The sequence below is a fragment of the Tachysurus fulvidraco genome, chromosome 12, assembly GCF_022655615.1.
Source record: "Tachysurus fulvidraco isolate hzauxx_2018 chromosome 12, HZAU_PFXX_2.0, whole genome shotgun sequence".
NCBI classification, from domain to species: Eukaryota; Metazoa; Chordata; class Actinopteri; order Siluriformes; family Bagridae; genus Tachysurus; species Tachysurus fulvidraco.
Window position 1 is genome coordinate 8,120,141 of NC_062529.1, and position 17,904 is coordinate 8,138,044.

General features: G+C 39.4%; 1 protein-coding gene across 1 annotated transcript in view; it reads left to right on the forward strand.

Moving 5' to 3' along the window:
* Positions 1 to 8,836: 8,836 nt before the first annotated feature.
* Positions 8,837 to 17,904, forward strand: part of arhgap5 (Rho GTPase activating protein 5) — a 33,522-nt gene continuing 24,454 nt past the window's right edge. The window contains exons 1-3 of the mRNA XM_027172778.2: positions 8,837 to 9,130; positions 12,188 to 16,067; positions 16,487 to 16,637. Of these exons, the coding sequence (XP_027028579.1) occupies positions 12,366 to 16,067; positions 16,487 to 16,637 (3,853 nt within the window). The 5' untranslated portion in view covers positions 8,837 to 9,130; positions 12,188 to 12,365. The remainder of the gene's footprint in view (positions 9,131 to 12,187; positions 16,068 to 16,486; positions 16,638 to 17,904) is intronic.

Below are 17,904 nucleotides of genomic sequence, written 5' to 3' on the forward strand. Positions count from 1 at the left end.
GATTGATGGCACTTAATTGTTCACAAGGTGTGAATGAGTGCATGTGATCATTCCCTGCGATGTTCTGGCACTCCATACAGGGTGTCTCCTGCTTTGTGCCGCAGGGTCCAGGCACCACACAACCCTAAGTAGGATAATTAAATCAGCAAATGGATGAATGAATTGATGGATGGAAGGAACAAAGGGTGGACATCATGCAACGCTCCAGTGCATCTAATAACACTAAATACACCATATAGCCACAAGTATGTGGACAGCTGGGAAAGCACATCAATATGTGCTTGTTGACTATCACAATGTAGATTTCATTCCTCTTTGCTATTTTAATATCCACTCTTCTGGGAAGGCTTTCACTAGATATTCAAGTGTGGCTGTGGGAATTTGGGATCATTCAGCCACAAGAGTTTTCATGAGGCCATGCACTAATGTCAGGTAAAGAGGCTGCAGTGTTTAGTGGTGTTAATGCCAGGGATTCTGTACAGGTCCCTCAAGTGCTTCGACACAAACCTTCGCTTAATGCACACGTGCATTGTCATGCTAAAACATGTTACGGGGCCTCTTAGTTTTAGTGAAAGGAAACACACAGGCATTCTACACAATTGTGTGTTTCCAAATTTGTGACAACAGTTTAGGGAAGAACCTCATATGAGTGAAGTGATCATGTGTCCAAATACTATATACTAATATACAAATCTCGAATGTGATAGCTAAAAAATTCACAATTCCAATTTGCGGGTGTAAGAATGGTGTGGAGTTTTTCTTTGTATCAAAACATAATTATTTATTTTTTTACCAGTTAGAAATTAAAAAGAAAAAAACTATTTTATTTACATGCCCTTAGTTCCTAACTGAAAATTAAGACTACATTAAATTAAATCTATAAGGTTTAAAAAATATTTTGTGTTTATTTTTTTTTACACAAGAGTGAAGTCAGAGTGGTCCATTTACATCTTAAGTATGTAACCTAGTGAACCAGCATTAATGTATTCAGTGTTAGAGATTTAAGCACTTATGTATGTTGCTCTGGATAAGGGCGTCTGCCAAATGCTGTAAATGTAAATTTACAAGACTAAAACTGCAATGATATTGATTAAGGGTAGCATCTGACATTAGCATTTGAAAGGGAAGTCACATGAGAAAGTCTTCTAAGGAATAGAAAAACATACTGACTTCTTGTATTGTTTCCTGGCTGCTGTGACTCAGCTTGTTCACTCCCTCTAACAGCCAACAAAGCAGTCTGTGACTCATCGGGTCAAATATGTTTGCTTTCTTATTTATCGCAGTTCACTGTTCCTGTAAGAACAGCCTTGAAGCTACAGCTACATAATGAATTTTTATGTAGGCTTGTGTAGTGCCGATATGTGCTGGGTGTTGGTTGCGTTCCTTTGAATTATGTGACCTTTGTAAACCTAATGAACATCGGGGACTAGATGATGTTAAGGTTATGCCAGTCATTCATGTTGCTTATTTAATACCTGAGGGTAGTACAGCATCTATATTAGAAGAGGAGATCTGAAAGATGGACTCAGACCAGTAAAAATAATTTCCAAGAGAAAAAATAATGACTTAAATAAGAATTAAGTTAAAAGAATAAAATATGTTAAAAGAATTAAATATTTTAATAGACATACTGTACAGGTATGTGAGGTTTATGATATGAGGGCGAGTCAAATGAAAACCTTAAAAGTGCAACATGACCTAAAACTGAATAAAAATATAACAGGAATTATTGATATACTTGCATTGCTTTTTTGACTTACCATCGTACGTATAATACACTAATATTTTAGTGTTTTTAAAAAAATGTGTTTAATTTAGTATTTAACTTTGGAAAACCCGAAACACTACAAAGCATAAATAGATAATGTTTTTTGTAATTCAGATGGAAATGTCTGTAAACAAAAGCCTTTCAAAATGTTCGCCATTAGGGACTTCAACTGTTTACAGGAAAATTGCACAAAACATCCTCCTTACAGCCAGTGTCTCATGGGATTGTTGTGTATGAAGCCGCCTGGAGACTGTCATGCCTTCATTTGAACCAATGTTGTGTCAGTCAGCTGTATGGTCTGGTCTTTATCACCAATCAGGTCTGCGCTGAACTCAGAGTTAACGATGACCAGTTAGTTCCTCAGGAGATTTCGGCTGCTCTGTTATAAACTGTTGTAGAAATGACATTATTTACATTTACACTATTTACTGTAGAGTGTCACCCAAATGAGGAATAGGTTGCTTTCTGAGCCTGTGTTCCTCTCAAGGTTTCGACCTCATATCCTCTCAGGGAGTTTTTCCTTGCCACCGTCGCCTCCGGCTTGCTCATTGGGGATAGGGATTAAATGTATAGTATCATGAAGTTTAAGTTAATCTTTTTTAAATTAATTTGAAACTTTAATTGTATATATTCATTTATTTATTTTTATCCTTATTTATTATTATTATTATTATTATTATTATTATTATTATTATTATTATTATTATTGTTGTATATTTTTCTCTCGCTTCTGTTTCCATACTTCTGCAAAGCTGCTTTGAGACAATGGGAAATTGTTAAAAGTGCTATACAAATAAAATGAATTGAACTGAAGTACAGTTTTATCACCTTTCTTTTCAGGGTATCCGTGCATGTAAAACTTTTGTGATTCATATTTTGTATATAATATCATTATCACAATTATGTTACAGATAGGGCTGTGTGCATGTCTCTGTAACCACTCATGAATTCTACATTTCATGTTCTGTCTTTTAATGACACAGAATATTGTGGATACATTGTAACCTCTTTGGTACATTGTATCCATTGAATACATTGTAACCGCTCACACCCCTCCCCTTTCCCATCATTGCAGCAATAAAATAATTTATTTCTTTATACATTATATAAACTCTCTGTTTTCAAAATCAGCCTAATGTCGATTTCTATTACGCCGGTCAGAATAAAACAGCAGATTACAGAAATGGGTAAATTAACATACTTAAGTCATTAATTTATGTACATTAAATATAATTTCCTGCCCTGTTTTACTGACCTGAAATTTACTATGGCACTGCACTTGGGAGGAAATTAAGGCCTGTATCAATAGAAGCTATTCCTTCTATCCTTTAGAAAACAATCATATAAGTGCACAAATACAATACATAAATACCATCGTTTGTCCTTAAAATTTCGGAATTTATACAAACAGAAAGACTCGTCATAACAGGATAGTCAATTTTGTTTAAAGAGGCTTTTTTCTATTGACACTCAAACTCTGTGCCGACAAATGATTGGCTGATGTTCATCAAAGTTTAAAGCAAATAAATTAGTCTAGAAGAAATGATGTAGGCCTTTAAGTATCTTTTATCACTGTGTCACTGTTCTTTATACAATCTCTTTATTCCACTCTTCAGAAAAGGTTTAAAACAGAACTTCTATTTAAAGCTAGAAACATCAGCCGCACAAACAGCCGTGGAAGGATTTGACTGTAGTACAATATGACAATATGCCTTACAAACAAGATTCGAATACACAAAGCATATTGTATTTTTTTTACATTACAGTTACTGCTGTGGCTTTACATACTGTATGCAGTTTGAATCTCTATCCCCATTCATCAGTGTCACTAAAGGAGTAGATATAATTTCTGTATACGGGATGTGGTATCTCAGTGGTTGGACTACTGATCGGAAGGTCATGGGTTCAAACCCCAGGTCCATCAAGCTGCCACTGCTGGGCCCCAGATCATGGCCCTTAACCCTCAATTGCTCAGTTGTATAAATTGAAATAAAAATGTAAGTCACTCTGGATAAGGGTGTCTGATAAACGTATATGTTTGTAATTTTTGACAACTCATCACCACTGTTTCCACTCTCATGTAGCACTCATGTCTGGACATGTCTAGGCATGAATGTTCTGAAGTTTAGGAAATGTTTGCCTAGGTTACTTGTATAGGTGTAAGTGTATGTTATGATATATAGTTTAGTTTGTGCTCACTATGAAAGGTCTTATGAGCCATTAAACAGAAAGTAACTCAGAAAGGGTCTCCCATAAGGTCATGGTGTGTTTACCTTGTGTAGTTAGAGTCCCTAATTAAAATGCTCACTTCTAAGCAATTATGTTCCTTCACGGTTAAGGATTTTTTTTTAAACGTGACATGACTCAGCTAAGGACAAAAGCTTTTGCCCAGGAAAGTAAGTAAAGCTTATAATAGACAGAGAGAGAGAGAGAGAGAGAGAGAGAGAGAGAGAGAGAGAGAGAGAGAGAGAGAGAGAGAGAGAGTGTGTTCCTGCTTCCGGAGGCTGTGGGGGGAAAAATCAATAATTACATCAGGGGGTTAGGTTGCACAAGACAGGCCAGAGGGCGATTATGTTAAATAAATTTGAAGCAAAGTGAGAGCTATAACACATTTTGTTTGTTAGTACATAAAAAATGAGCACAGAGTGTATGTCAGGATAGTGACATGAGCCACAAATGAGTCATTGTTTTTTACTGCATTGTCAATAAAGCAATCCTTAGTGTGTGTGAGACGCTTCTCAGCTTCTCAGTAGGAAATGCCATTGAGTAAATAAACTACTGCTGTAAGTTGGACATGTTGCAAAGCAAATAAATGAATAGGAATCAAATCTGAATTGCTGGAACTCCCGGTTTCTCAGAATGAAACTAAAATGGCATCTATATGTGTTATTTAGCAGATAAGCATTTATTATTGAGTGAGCTTGGTTGGAGTTTGACTGCTGGAGCTGTGGTGTTGAGAATATGCTAATAGCATGCTTAAAATAAATTCTTATGAATGTTTAATAGCAGATTTCCAAAGCACAAGGCCATGTGCTCTGCAAAACTCTGAATCAGCCAGTTAGCATTTATCTTTCTGAATTCATTTTAACTTGAATTAGGCTTTGTTTTGTGTCTCTGTTTAGATGAACTGCAGACAAAAAAAAAAAAATTGCCATTGTTATGAAAGCCACTTCCTGCATTCCAAACAGCAAAATGGATTCGTCAAGAGAATTGTAAGGGGCTGTAAATTTCTTTAAAAATCAGATGGAGATCCACAGCCTTTCCCCAAAACTGGTGAACCTGGAAGTGAATCTTCATGCACATCAGCAAAGCTGAACAAATGATCTGATTGAGCTTAATAAATGTCAGAAAGGATGAGTGATGACACAGGCTATGTCTGGACTGATACTGTAGTGTTAGTATGCTGGTAGAAGTGTACATCTTACATTGTATGATTTGCCAGAGTAGTGTATGGTTTAGTATGTAGCCCTCAACTCCCTGTCCCTGGCCTCATGGCAGTGCAGCTGTGGTGCTGCCTAGGATAAATAGCAGCAGCTGGTTCCAATTGCCCTGCATGATCAGGGACTGGAGGGAGAGATGTAAGCATGCATGGGGGTAGGTGGGTTAGAAGACCAGTTTAAACCCCAACCCCAAACACCCCCACCCCTTCCTTTCCTTCTCCTAACCATAATATACATTGAACTCTGATTACGGATTTCCATTAGGTCAGCAAAAGCAGTCAGCAACACTTGATTAGAGTTGATGTAGATGAACACTGAACTGACCTTAAGTCCAGAAAGATGGCCTCAGTTAAATAATTGGCAATTTTAAAGATTTGAAAATTGCCAGGCAATGTGTTCTTAGGGATAATTACACTGGTCCAGCAAAAAGTATCTATAATCCACGGGTTCTCAATATGATTTTCCACTACAGCTGACCATGAATCAGCATTGGGGAAAAAAGCAGGATCAGGAAATTTGGCTGTATAGAGAGATAAATCATGGTGTGCAGAAAGGAGCATGAGGGGAGGTTAAAAAGAGGCACAGACTCATATAAAGTCTGCCAGCTTTTATAATAAGCACAAGCAAGTACAGGTTCGTTAGAGATAGGTCCAACACCACATAATTGACACTGAATCTGTTAATTAATGTTGCAAGCATTTTCATGTCATGACCAAAGCCTTGTCTCATCAACTCCATGCACTGGGAAGTTCTCTGCAGAAACATGTGTGACTCAGCTCAGTAAATGATATAAATAAGAAAGTGTGAAGTTACAAAATATTTATAGTGTATAAGAACTGTGATTGTAATATTTTGCAAACCTATTAAGACACATCACGCATTATTGATTGTTTAGGGTAATCTTATGAATTAGATCATACAGCAAATAGTTGGTGGATACCTGAACATCACTCCCATATGTGCTTGTCCCCCCCTTTACACCTATAAAAGCCTCGGCTCTTTTAGGAAGGCTTTCCACTAGATTTTGGAAAGTGGCTGTGGGGATCAGCTGCAAGAGTGTTAGCGAGGCCATTTTAATGATGTCAGGCAAGGAGGCCTGGGCTACAGTCATCATTCCAATTCATCCCATAAGTGTTCATTGGTGTTAAGCTCAGGGTTCTGTACAGGCCACTCGAGCTCATCCATTCCAATCTTGACAAACAATAGTTGTGTTCTAAATGACATTCTACACACTTTACAGTATAAACTATGTACTCTACTGTCTAGTGTATGTATTATAGAAGTGTAGCACTATTTATTCTTCAAAATGGCATCGAACTTACTTTGTGCACAGGGGCATTGTCATTGTACAACATGTTTGGGACTCATGGTGCCAGTGAAGAGAAATTATAAACCTACAGCATACAAAGACATTCTATACAGTTGTGTGCTTCAGGGTTTGTGGCAAATGTGTGGGGAAGTTCCACATATTGGTGTGACAGGTGTCGACATACTTGTGTCCTTCCATTACATGCACTTACATTAAAGGGAGTGTGACAAAAGAAAGTAGCCTCTATTGCACAAGCAATGTCATTTTCCTTTCTCAATTACAAAAAAAAAACTTTCAGTCTTTTAATGATTTTTCTGTTTACCTTAAATATAATCAAATATTTTTACTGATAGCAGAACAGTTTCAATGCTGATTTATGGCAAAGGGAATCCCCAGATTGCATATTGTTCTAAGGTCAGTGATAAGGGTTTGAATGAGGTGTGCCTGTTTGATAAGCTGCACATTGTGCATCTCATCTACAGTATGTCTATTCACATATTTTGTTCGCTGTGTTTGACGTGATTCACTAGTGCACTATAATATCCTCGCATTTACAGGCATATGGTTCACCATAACTCAAATTAGCAGCAGAATGAAGAAGAAAGTGCAGCTGAAGATGATAAAATGTTCTGTAAACTGCATACTAGCTGACAGAAAGGACAGCAGTGCCAAATACATAAAACAGGATACTCTTTATTCTGAAGAACCCAATGCCTCTTAAAGTAACTGACATACAGACAGAGAAAATAATACTAAATTGTACTTAGGACTAACAGATACCTGTTTGTAATGACAGATTCCTTGTTGTAATGACTGATGGCGAAATTCCAAATGACACTACAGAATATAAGAATGGTCATGTCTCATTCATAGAAAACTGTGAGATCTGGTAACCATGAAATCTGATATTTGTACATGACAGTGAAATTAAAACAGGATTGTGATGATAAAAAGGGAAATGGCCAAGTGGAAACTTGCAGATAGAAGTGCATAGTGTAAACAGGACAGGGTGTCGTGTTCTGCTCAGGCTGTTGTGTACTGCATTTGAATGGCAGTGAGACAGCTGAGCCCACACCCAAATAAGCTTAAGGGACAATGGGACTGTGGCTTCCACCGATAAATTTAGTAACACATGCTTTAACAAAAACATGACATGAACACTCCAGTGCATCCTGCAAGTTTATGTCAGCTAATATCTCACAAAATGAACATAATGTCTGGATGTGAAACTAAACGTAAGAGTTCCTATGAACAGTTCATGTGTTCCTGAGTGGTTAGAGATATTTTCTGTGGTCAGCCACCTGGCTGAAAAACTGTAAATAATATTTAAGTAAGACGTTTGCTTGGATTAATTTTTATGTATTTACATGTATTAATTATAGTAACATGTGCTTTAGCTTTGTATCGCAGGAGACACATTTTCCTTTTTGACTGATTAGGATCAATTTCACCTTCAGGCTTTTGGCCACCTTGAACAGTGTCAAGTATACAAATATAATACGAATACAAAGCAATAGGAGCATATCTGTTTTCTAAGTAAAATGTGAAAATTATATTTGAAATCACATTATACTACATGCAATTAATTAAATGTTTGGGATTAAAGACAATAAAAAAATTAAAGAAAATAATAATAATAATAATAATAATAATAATAATAATAATAATAATAATAATTATTATTATTATTATTATTATTATTATTATTATTTCCTTTTTTCTGTTCCTTTTTTCTGTTCTGTTTCTAATTATTATTATTATTATTATTATTATTATTATTATTATTATTATTATTATTATTATTATTATTATTATAGTTATACTACTACTAATAATAGTAATACTACTACTACTACTACTAATAATAATAATAATTATTATTATTATTGTCATTGTAATAATAATTTATAATTGTTATTTTATATTTTTTCTACAACTACAACTTATCTTTATTGTTATTTAGAATGTGCAATCAAATGCCACACATTATTATTATTATTATTATTATTATTATTATTATTATTATTATTATTATTATTACTACAGGTACTACTACATTTGTAGTATATCAGATGGAGATTATATATTATAAATATTATACAATATATGATAAAATATTAAATTTTTAATTGTATTGTAATTTAAGGTAAGACTGTAAACGCGCCACACTGAAAAAGTTACTGTGAGATTTGTGTGCGAGTATGTGTGTGTGTGTGTGTGTGTGTGTGTGTGTGTGAGAGAGAGAGAGAGAGAGAGAGAGAGAGAGAGTGAGAGAGAGAGAGAGTGTGTGTGTGTGTGTGTGTGTGTGTGTGAGAGAGAGAGAGAGAGAGAGAGTGAGTGAGTGAGTGAGTGAGAGAGAGAGAGATTCATCGGTCGCCATTACCGACTGGAATGAGAGAGGAGGGAATCAGGCTCGGATTACGCGCATACCAAAAAATCTGTATCAATAAATTCAAACCAGTCGTGAAATTTAGCGCGTACTGTTCCTTCCATTTTAACCTCTGGAATATCCCGAATCTCACTCGAAGAGGGAATTACTGGGAATAAAGGGAAATCTTCGGGAATGCCACCTCCTTCCTCTGTGGAGTCGGGAGATGGGAGCGACCATGTTAGGTAGGAGAAAGCTTTTGGAAGAGTGTCTCTGGACTCTTTCCGTGTGCTATCTGTGTTTGTTTTGTTCGAGTAGAGAATTAAGTTAATAGTGTTGTGTTTGAACTGTGAGCCGTTGGGATTTGTACAGATGGTCCGCGCTACGTGGGTTAAAACAGCGCAGTGTAACACCAACACTTAGCCAGGGCGAAGCTAGCAGGAGTGATTCTCTCTCTCTCTCTCTCTCTCTCTCTCTCTCTCTCTCTCTCTCTCTCTCTCTCCCCCTCTCCCCCAGGAAGCGTTGTTCGGACAAGGCCTGGGTCCTCGATAAACCTTAATACTCTGACCATTGTTAACGAACCGCCATGAAACAAGCTTATTTTCATAGCTCGTGTATTCGTACAACGAGGTCCGCCTTAACCGCGTATCCGTATTGAACACAACCTCAGCTAAACCTGGAGGCTAAGCTAAGCTAACGAATGCTAGGAGTCAGTCCTGTGTATTTGCTCAAAAACGGTGGTATTTCTCTCAGTAATTCGACTGACGTAAAATGTTTCGTTTTAAAAGGGAATTTCTCCCATCCCAGTGTTGTCGTGTAACGAAACGTGAAGTTTTTTGAGTGTTTTTTTTTAATTATTAAACATTCCCTGTGGCTGAATAAAAGTCCTCTTTCTGGAAGTTAGCAGGCGTGGACCTCTTAACAACACACTCGGTTTACCTTCCATAGACATACGCTCTCAATGACGATCACTCATTGGCACAGTCCCTAACTATGCCCATGAGACTCGAACTCAGCTAGTAACCAAGGTGTATAAAGTGCTTGATTAGCGGCAAACCTCAAATAGCAGCGTTTGGCCAGCTGCGGTTTCACGCCTCAACTGTGTGTATGAACTCAAAACTAAACCCCGTGTCAAAACACAGCGACTCACACACACACATTGTACCCAGACCTGGAATTACCTTCAAACCTAAACACCAAAGAATTCACTGACTAAGTTTCCTGCTTTACGAATACACAGTACTCAAATGATTGGAACAAATTCTATCGTTGATAACTCGATGACTCCATCTGATAGATGGTTCTGTGACTAATCCCATTCCATACTGAGCTCATCAACCCAGAGCAATGTTCTTTACTGGAGGTCAAACACACACAGCAAAGGAAAACACCAACCTGAAAACATCAAATTTCTTTTAAAAATGTTGAAATAGTCGTGTGAGAATTTTTCCTGGAAGAAGTTTGCTGATTTGTGGCTGTCTGATGTCACAGGTGGACAAAAAAAAAAACAAAACAAAAAGGTAAACAGATAACAGCCTGGTTTTGCTTTTAGCTCCTAATAAAACTGCAAGTTTTTTTTTTGTTTTAAATCCGTCTCGTTCTCACTAGTGCCGTCAACCTTCAATGTCCTATTAACCAGGTTATAAGGAGCGGACACGGCAAACTCCGGACACAGAAGGCAGTGCTGCTGTACAAAGTCATTGCGCTGAGTTATGTGAAAAAGTATTCAACACCGGTAGTTAGTAACACAGCTAAAAGCAAATGGTATTGATGCTGAGAATGTTGAAGCTCTGGATCCATTTCAACCTAAACAGAGTGTACAGGAGAGGAGGTGATCAGGCTGGACAGACTGCAGGACTAAATTGATGTTGCATCTGTCACATGAGGTGGAGATGATGCAAATCCTAATTCCAACTGGCATTCGTTTTGGGTAATATAGTGTAATAAGTAATATACTACATTGTAACATACAGAGTAATATACTCTGAACCAAAGTGCAAATGAACCATGAACTATGTAGAAGAAAGAACTAAAAAAAACCATAGTCAACACCTAGGGCAACCCTGATGAGTATATTACCTTTAAAATTAACATGCTAGTCTTTCAAGGTGGATAGTTTTGTTAAATGCCTCCTGGTTTATTATAAAGTTATAGTAGAGTAAATAACATGTCACTTTCCCACTGCACCATCGATGTACCGCGTGAGCTGCTGTCTTCAGGTTGAACGAACTACAGCATCTTATTCACACTTTGCTCACTATATAGGGCATAATATACTGGAGTCATAGTGTACTGGTAATGAAATACACTCTAAACCTGAACACACCGTATGAGATTCAGCCATAGGAAATGTGTAACTGCATCTGTCATGCTATGTGGTAAGCTTTGTACACAAAGCTCTATGAGTGCTATTCTTACCATACTGATTACACATCAGTCAACTGCCAAAGAAAATTTCCTACTTTTGCTCTTGATGTAGTTTTTATTAACATACATCTTAGGGTTCCACCGATTGGGCTCCACTAACCTTGGACGAATTTGTAGGTATTTTATTAGTACCCAGTAGTATCTAGTATGCAGCCATATCTTGGTTTACCAGTTTATAATCGCAGCCCCACAGAGAAGTCAGTGGATTGATGGTGAATTGCATTGTACTGAGCTCAGTTGGATCATGTTTCCAGGGGCCTCTTTCCACGAATGAGTGCACGGTGTGTCTGGATATTTCGTAGAATATATGCATTTGGTTTGTGTCATGGGTAGTGAAAGAAGCCACACGAAAATTAAAACACTTTGAAATACTGTGTAGCACAAACACCTAACCTTTAGTCACAACTCTGCTTGTACACTCAACCTTAGAAAAGTTTGTACAAACTCTGTTTACAAATGCATTCAAAAAAGTGTTTGGATAAAAACATGCAGCTAGCACCTGTCCTTTTGTGTGAAACCAGGTCAGTGATGAAAGAGGCCAAAAAAAGCCTCATGTGCATTACGCAACTCCAGTACATTCAATCAGTTGACTTCAGAGTACAACAGTGGCACGTTTATAAAAACACACCTTTATTCACTATTTACTTTCTAAGGTATGGCAACGTAATATTTAGTGTGTCTAAGCCTGCTGAGTGTTGCTATTACATTGTTTTTGTAATGCCAGTTTTACTAGCTTTTTGTTCCTTTCTTTGTTTGCATTGGACTGTATGTACATATGGTCTGACTCTATGATTTGCATGTGAATTAGTGCCTTCACTGACAATAATGCAACTGTTAAATTTGGTAATCTGGTGATGTTCATTTATGCACTGCAGGTAGGTGATGCCCGAGGAGAAGCGCAGCTGCTCCAAAACCAGCGATCCAGCAGAAAGGAATATCCACATCTGTTCCTAACGAGAAATGGAAATGCATCAGCAGTAGCCAATGGAACTTTATCCTTGCCTCGCTGACGGACTTTGCTGAGGGTAACAAGGCAATGAGAGGGGCTGTATAATGGCCAAGAACAAAGAGCCCCGTCCACCGACATACACTATCAGTGTAGTTGGGCTCTCAGGCACCGAGAAAGAAAAGGGCAACTGTGGGGTGGGCAAGTCCTGCCTATGCAACAGATATGTGCATCCCAGCGCAGATAGCTACTACTCAGAGCACACTTCTGTGTTGAGCACAATCGACTTTGGAGGTCGTGTGGTGAACAATGATCACTTCCTTTACTGGGGGGAAGTGTTACACAGAGGAGATGATGGCCTCGACTGTCGAATTCAAGTCATTGAACAGACTGAATTTATTGACGACCAGACCTTTCTGCCTCACCGGAGCACAAATTTGCAACCCTACACTAAGCGGGCTGCGACTACAAAGCTGCAGTCTGCTGAGAAACTGATGTATATTTGCACAGATCAGCTTGGCTTGGAGCAGGATTTTGATCAGAAGCAGATGCCTGATGGGAAGCTAAATATTGACGGTTTTGTCCTGTGCATAGACGTAAGTAAAGGATGCAACAGAAAATTTGATGATCAGATGAAATTTATCAATAGCCTTCACTCGCAAATTGGCAAGTCAAAAAAACCCATTATCATTGCTGCGACAAAATGCGATTCGTGCGTAGAGCAATACTTACGGGATGTCCAGACGTTTGCCGCTAGCAAAAAGAATCTTCTGGTGGTTGAGACGTCGGCTCTATTGTCTGTCAACGTGGAGCTCTGTTTTAATGCGTTAACCCAGCAAATGGACAAAACACGAGGTAAACCCAAAATTATCCCTTACCTGGAGGCTTACAAAGCTCAAAGACAATTAGTAGCCACAGTCACGGTCAAGTTTGAAAAGCTTATTGTGCAGTCTGTCCGAGATTATCACACGAACTGGAAAGTCATGAGCAACTCCTTGAAAAACTTCCCAGACTATGAGGAATACATTAATTTGGAAGGTAGTCGGAAGGCCAGGAACACCTTTTCGAAGCATATTGAACAGCTGAGACAAGAGCATATCAAGAAGAGAAGAGACGATTATCTCTCCAGTTTGCCAAAAATTTTGAACAAGATGCTCAACAACTTGGAAGAGATTGAGAACCTGAGCTGGACGGATGCTCAGAACATGTTAAAAAGCAAGAATGAGTTTCAGTACTACTTTGTCGTGCTGGAGCAAACCCCATGGGATGAGACAGACCATGTTAACAAAACAGATGACAGAAGAGTCCCCTTTGACATCCTTAAAACTGCAGAAGGCGAGCGGATCTACCAAAACCATGTCCAACATTTGATATCTGAAAAGAGACGACTGGAAATGAAGGAAAAATTCAAGAAGACGCTGGATCGAGTACATTTCATAAGTCCTGGCCAACCTTGGGAAGAAATCATGTGTTTTGTCATGGAGGATGATGCATACAAGTATATCACAGAAGCTGATCGCAGGGATGTGTATGCACTCCATCAGCAGGAAATTGTTGAGGTCGCCAAAGAGGAGTTCCAGGAAATGCTTTTTGAGCACGCTGAGCTGTTTTATGACTTGGATTTGAATGCCACCCCTAGTTATGATAAAATGAGTGAAATCCACACTGTATTGAATGAGGAACCCAGATACAGAGCTCTACAGAAACTTGCCCCAGATAGGGAGTCCCTTTTATTGAAGCACATCGGGTTTGTTTATCATCCCACCAAAGAGACTTGTCTGAGTGGCACGAGCTGTGTGGATCTGAAGGTCGAGCAGGTGCTTGCAAATAGGCTGGTTCAGTTGGACCACGGTCGCACCAATCTGTACTATAACAGCTCGATTCTCGACAAAGTGAACTTGTGTCTCCTTGGCCGTGAAGGGCTAGCTCAAGAACTTGCTAATGAAATAAAATCTCAGTCCACAGATGATGAGTATACCCTCGATGGTAAGATCTATGAATTAGACCTTTTACCTATTGAAGCAAGTTCTCCCATGGTTTTGAACCATTCCTGGTTATCAAATTTTAAACCTCATGGATTCTTCTGTGTCTTCAGCTCAATAGAATCCCTAAATTACATTGGCGATCGCATAAACCGAATCCGAGTGGAGATTTCTCAAAGCAGAAGAGACAGATTTGCTCAGCCATTGCCATTTATTCTAATCTTAGCGAGTCAGCGAGACAGCATTTGCAAAAACATGCCTATTTTAAGGCATCAGGGCCAACAGCTTGCTAATAAGCTACAGTGCACATTCATTGACATGCCCCCTGGGACCTTTCCCCGAAAGTTTAACGAGTCTCAAATAAAACAAGCGCTCAGAGCAGTACTAGAAGGCCTAAAGCACAATTTTGATTTGATGAATCCTGTGCCGTCCATCAAGGATTTGTCTGAAACAGATTTGCGGATAGTTATGTGTGCCATGTGCGGAGATCCATTCAGCGTGGATCTTATTCTGTCACCTTTTCTGGATTCACATTCCTGTAGTGCTGGCCAGCCTGGTCAGAGCAACACCTTGTACCTTGACAAAATCATTGGTGACAGTCGCAGACGCATACAAGTCACTGTCCTCTCTTACCACTCCTCGATTGGAATCCGAAAGGATGAATTGGTGCATGGATACATACTGATCTACTCAGCAAAACGAAAGGCTTCCATGGCTATGCTGCGGGCATTCTTGGCAGAGGTCCAAGATGTCATTCCAGTCCAAATGGTGGCCATCACGGACAGCCAGGCAGATTTCTTTGAGAACGAGGCCATTAAAGAGCTGATGACCGAGGGGGAACGCATTGCTACAGAAATCACGGCCAAATTTACAGCTCTCTACTCGTTGTCTCAGTACCACAGGCAAACGGAAGTCTTCACACCATTTTTTAACGAAGTCCTTGAGAAGAAGAATAGTATCGAGAGCTCCTTCATGTTTGAGAATACAAGGGACCATGGTACCTCTGAAGACGTTTTTCCCCAGTCACCTCACAACCATTTACCAGCCTACTCTTATTATCCTGATTCTGAAGACGATGCTGAGGGACCGCCACCTTATAGCCCTATAGGGGATGACGTACAGCTGCTACCCACCTCGAGTGAAAGAAAGTATAAGACTGACTTGGAAGGGAACGAGTACCCTGTCCATAGCACACCTGTAGGTGATCATGAACGCAACCACAAAGTGCCTCCCCCAGTGAGACCTAAACCTGTGCTAAACAAGCCTAATGTTAAGAAGCTGGATCCCAACCTTTTGAAGACCATCGAGGCTGGAATGAGGGCCAGCAGAAGAACACGAGGCCCACTTACGGTCCATGATGACATCGAGGTGGCCGACAATTACGCAGATCCAGCTGACACGCTCCACAAATCGAAAGGCTTCAACGATGACATTTATGCTGTTCCAGAGGATCATAGCAGAATGCGTAACTCATTTGGCGGCCATCATGCTTTTTTTGGTGACGAGGAGAATGGTTTTGATCGCACGTTGAAATCACAGGGTAGCAGGCGACCGTCCAAATACAAACATCGATCGAAGATCCTTTTCAGCAAGACAAAGGCGTACCATAGGCGAGTGCACTCTGATGTCAGTGACGACGAGTCGGGGCCGGCAGTGCAGAAGAAGAAAAAAGGCAGGGGTAACCGTGGAAGTGAAGAAGACCCTTTACTTTCACCTGTGGATCCATGGAAAGGAGGGATAGACAATCCAGCCATCACTTCAGACCCAGAGCAAGATGACAAGAAGTTGAAGAAAAAGAAAGCAACAAAAAACAAGGAACCAAAAAAGGTAAGCCGGCATATTTCTGAATACATTGCAATTGATGAGTTGCACACTGATGCAGCAGGTATTGTCACTGCCTCCTCGGTTACTAACTGCAGAGTTTCACATGGTCGGTCTCACCTTGGTTTCTCTTGAGTTCTCCGTGTGTGTATACATGGTGCCAGAGGACCGGTGTTCTATCCGGACAGTATCCTTTCTCCCAGTATTCCCTGGATAGACACAGGATTCACCCCAACCCTCACCTGGATAAAACTGTTACTGAAGATTTCAGTTTAAAATTCATTCATCAAAACAATTAGTAGTTCAGAATTATTTCGAATGTTTTAATGATTAATCACGTAAGGAATCATGGTAGAGTTTTCTTGTATTTATTTTTGTTTATGGCATGTGTAACGTCTACCGTTTTATCATTTCTTTTTTTATAGGTTAAAGCAAAAGTTCCCAAGCCGTTGTATCCGCCAACTCGAAGAAATTGGGAAAGCAACTATTTTGGCGTTCCTCTACAGAACCTGGTCAGCCACGACAGGCCTATCCCTCTGTTTATTGAGAAGTGTGTGGACTACATTGAACTTACAGGTAAGTCTTACGGATTCGGTTACTGCTCTAAAAAATCGAAAATAAAAAACCAGATGTTTTGTGATGCGGTTTAGTCGAGCCAGTTTACTGCCGAAGGTCACACTGTAAATCACCGTTTGTGTAGGGACCAATAAGATTATTTCAGTCGTGTGTGCAGGAGGTCAAGTGCTTGGTGGATATTTTCTTCAGTGGATGTTGATTGTTTTGGATCTATAGCTAGACCTTGAGTGATGGTGTAAATTGTAAGATTTGATTCAGGCTAATACATGCGGCAGGACTTCAGAGAATGTCAGATTGTGTGGGCTTTGGCAACTTTCAGTGTTTTGTAAGCCTGCTTTGACCCCAGTCGGCAGCCATAGGGATGCAACTTTAGCAGATGGAAATGGAATCTGTGCCTGTTTTGGGTGTGTTATATGTTAGAAATGCTTTCACACGTCACACTCTACAGAGGCGGTTAATGACTCGCATGGCTTTAAGGATTTGTATTTGTTCACACGTATTTCTGTTTGAACATATCCTATTAGGGCAAATGTACTCGTATAAAAGTTTCAGAAAAACCCATGTGTATGTCGTCTAAGTAAACGGTGTAACATCAAACACTTTTTCTCCGAGTCGGTGCTTTTTCATAAGCATATCAGATTTGAAGGTGTGATTTTCAACTACGTGAATCCTGTGTAAGGTTATCCCAACAGAGGTAAAGAGATCTGTGTATGTCGTGACTCATTTTATATCGTGCGGCGGTCAAATAATTCATTTGTTTTTACTGTTTGAAAATGTCTGAAAAGTTGAATTCATGGTGTATCGGTAGAAAGAGGTAAACTTTTTTTTTGTAATCGACCTGTTACTCTACGAGCTGCTAATGCTACAAAACTGTGGACAGTATAAAAAATTCGAAGCTTGCGAAGGTGAATTTGTCTTGGCGTAACCCTCACCGAAGTCGTTTCTGCGTTCAGTCTGCCGAGGCTTTTAGGCCTGCAACGGCGAGTGTGTGTGTGTGTTGATGACACAGCACAACAGCAGCATGCTAAGCCAAGAGCCTCATAAGTGCTGCTCAGATATACACCTCCTCACAGATGGGACTCTTCTCCTGCATTTACCCCTGGAGTCATCACTATAATATAGTTTAATTTAACAAGCTGCTTGATTTAACATAAACGGCTGCACAGGGAAATGTAGTTAATCTAATGGCTTTGCTGTTTGTAGCTATGCAGCTGTGCAGCGTTGCATCTCCGACATCCTGTCTTCAAACATGTTCAGATCATCACAG